The sequence below is a fragment of the Humulus lupulus genome, chromosome 7 (assembly GCF_963169125.1).
Source record: "Humulus lupulus chromosome 7, drHumLupu1.1, whole genome shotgun sequence".
Lineage (NCBI taxonomy): Eukaryota > Viridiplantae > Streptophyta > Magnoliopsida > Rosales > Cannabaceae > Humulus > Humulus lupulus.
Window position 1 is genome coordinate 86766552 of NC_084799.1, and position 2965 is coordinate 86769516.

Below are 2965 nucleotides of genomic sequence, written 5' to 3' on the forward strand. Positions count from 1 at the left end.
GCAGGAAGTGCATGAGGGTTTTTGCGGAGATCACACTGGGGGGCAAAGCTTAGCCTTAAAGGTCCTGAGGCAAGGATATTACTGGCCCACTCTGTCCAAGGATTCGATCTCGTATGTCAAGAAGTGCGACAAGTGCCAGCGGTTCGCCTCAATTGCCCGAGCTCCCCCAGTTGAGCTGAAGATGATCTCTTCCCCATGGCCGTTTGCAGTTTGGGGGATCGACTTAGTTGGCGCCCTCCCCACTGGAAAAGGCGGGGTCCGTTACGCCGTGGTGGCCATCGACTACTTTACGAAGTGGGCTGAGGCAGAACCTTTGGCAACGATAACTTCCAAAAAAGTCCTCGACTTCGTGGTGAAGAGCATTATCTGCTGATTTGGGCTGCCCAAGAAAATCGTTTCCGACAATGGGACTCAGTTCGACAGCGACCTCTTCACCGAATTTTGCGAAAGGTATCACTACAAGAAATCTGATCTTTACCTACCAATATATATTGGTAGGTAAAGGCAACCTTAACCACCAATATTTATTCGTAAGATTTATTGGTAGGTAAATATTGCCAATATTATAATATTTTAGAAGGATGATTATCTACTAATAATATGGGTAAGTAAAGAGTGTTACCCTACACATATACTGGAGGGAAATTTTTTTGCATTTGGCGCCAATATTTCCCTCTTATTATTTTAATTTTTAATAAAAATGATGCTGAGTTGTGTGATGATGTGTTAAAAATATCTTACCTATCATCTTACTTATTTTTAACATTTCATATTATTTTTAACAAAGGTACAAATCTTAAAAAAAAATAAACATTACTTTTCAAACGTTGATAAAATGCAAATCTACGGAGAAAAGTCCAATCAAATAAGAAAAATAAGCTGTTCGATCTCGAGACTCGGTTCGACTCGGTGCTCGACTCGCCTCGATGGTGGTCCGCTGAGTTCGAGAGGAAGATCGATTCCATGCTCCGATCTGTCGTCGTCTGGAGCGATGGGTCGCTCACGCAGATTTGCACCAGGCACTGCTCTGATCGATCGCTCTCTTACGCTGCCGAAAGCCAAGCGCCTCTGCTTGCCCAGTGTCGTCTCCTGTGTTTGCCTCTGAGGTTATCGTTGCTGGAGAAGAAGAGATGGGTATCGATTGGGGGTGCCGATCTGAGTGACAGAGTGAATGAGGATCCGAGCACCTCCATTTCTTCTGATATGTTCTTCTACATCTTCACAGCGAGTCGATGGCTGCCGAAGACTCTTCTTTCTCAGAGCTGAGTTTCGCTGGGAACCTTCAACCAGGAACAACCAAGGTGAGGTTAAGAGAAATAAAGAGAGAGAATTTTGGGGCTGATAGTTTTCAGGGGAGAAGAAGATCCGATTGATGGGGGACCTAAATCTAAAAAATTCAGAGGTAACGTTAGGTGAGGATATCATTGTAAGTTTCCATATACCCTCCTTCTTAATTTTGTTTTCAATGATTCATTTCCCGTTTCCTTCAATTCCATTTGGGTTTTGGATTTTAAGGTTGTAAATTTAGGTTTATTGATCAATTAAGGGTTATCCAGTTGGATGGGGTAAATTTTCAGACCTTGTGGCTAATTAAATGTGATTTGAATAAAATTTTAGGGGTTTCAGGTGATGATTTTGTCAGGTGATGAATAAAACTGATTGCCACGGTTACTGACCATGGCCTGTTTTCTTCCATTCTTACTGTCAGGATTACATGGAAGATTATGAGATTAAAGTTCCTTTCCAGTCTCTTGAAGCTCTAGGGTGCCATGTTGATGCAGTTTGCCCCAAAAAGAAGGTTGGTGATACATGTCCAACTGCTGTGCATGATTTTGAAGGTGATCAAACATACAGTGAAAAGCCAGGCCATGATTTCGTGTTGACTGCTAATTTCGAAGGTTTAGACGCATCAAGTTATGGTGCTCTTGTTATCCCCGGAGGGCGAGCTCCAGAGTATCTAGCACTGGATAAGGAAGTCATTGCCATAGTGAAGCACTTTATGGAAGCCAATAAGCCTGTTGCATCTATCTGCCATGGCCAACAGATTTTATCTGCTGCTGGGGTCCTGCAGGTATACATAATCATCTAACAATGAAATCACTTGTTAACTGGTTAATAGTTATATGTATCTAGTGCCCTGGTGTTATAACTCATAAAGAATCTTAGACTCTGCCAACAATCACAGCATATACTTTCAGAACCATTACATTCTATATGAACTGAAGTCAAGTGACTTGCATAAGTAATTTTAATTATTCTTTGACCACCATGAAATGTAAAACTTATTTTGATGTCACTTCCACATTGTGACAACCCTAATTTTCTTTATTTCTTTGCTGTATTTGTAGGGGAGGAAATGTACTGCATACCCAGCTGTAATGACAGAGAGAATTGCTCTTGTCAAAGAGAAGCATGTATGACTTGGTATGGATTTCATATCTTTGTGAATTTGTGTTTGAATTTGATTGATCTGGTTCTGGTATGATAATAACTACTATAATAATATAATGAATATTGAGGATTAGCCTAAAGAAGGGGAACACATCTAGATTAAGTTGATCAACTTTCATACTTAGCTGGTCAAAAGAGAGATGAGCCATTTTTATCAAACTCTTTCATACTATAATAATATATATTACAATGCCTGTTTCTTGGCAAGGAAGTACCCTGTAGTAGCTCATTCTGTCTCCTATATGAGAGTAAACCAACCATTGTAACTGAACCTTAAACCCACAGAAGCCAAAAACACCATGAAAATCATCAATACTCCTTTGTGTCCTCTCCTTATTATTCTCTTGCTTCCTTTTAAGATCACATCTTCGCCTAGAACACAAGCTGAAGCTCTTGTCAAGTGGAAAGAAAGTTTAACTTCTTCACCTTCTTTGAATTCATGGTCCCTCACTAATCTCAACAAGTTGTGCACATGGACTGGGATTGTCTACAACAATGTCATTGGTACACTCTC

General features: G+C 40.5%; 1 protein-coding gene across 1 annotated transcript; it reads left to right on the forward strand.

Annotated features, from left to right (window-relative positions):
- The first annotated feature begins 1712 nt into the window (after positions 1–1712).
- Positions 1713–2672, forward strand: LOC133788417 (protein DJ-1 homolog D-like). The gene is made up of 2 exons (XM_062225894.1): positions 1713–2071; positions 2349–2672. The coding sequence occupies exons 1-2, from the start codon at positions 1715–1717 to the stop codon at positions 2418–2420; spliced, it is 429 nt and encodes a 142-aa protein (XP_062081878.1). The 5' UTR covers positions 1713–1714; the 3' UTR covers positions 2421–2672.
- Positions 2673–2965: the final 293 nt, after the last annotated feature.

What these genes read in the sequence shown, in the direction of transcription:
- LOC133788417 (XM_062225894.1), top strand. Translation starts at nt 1,715, where the DNA reads ATGGAAGATTATGAGATTAAAGTTCCTTTCCAGTCTCTTGAAGCTCTA. An exon ending in CTGCTGCTGGGGTCCTGCAG is followed by an intron (nt 2,072 to 2,348) that starts GTATACATAATC and finishes CTGTATTTGTAG; the next exon opens with GGGAGGAAATGTACTGCATA.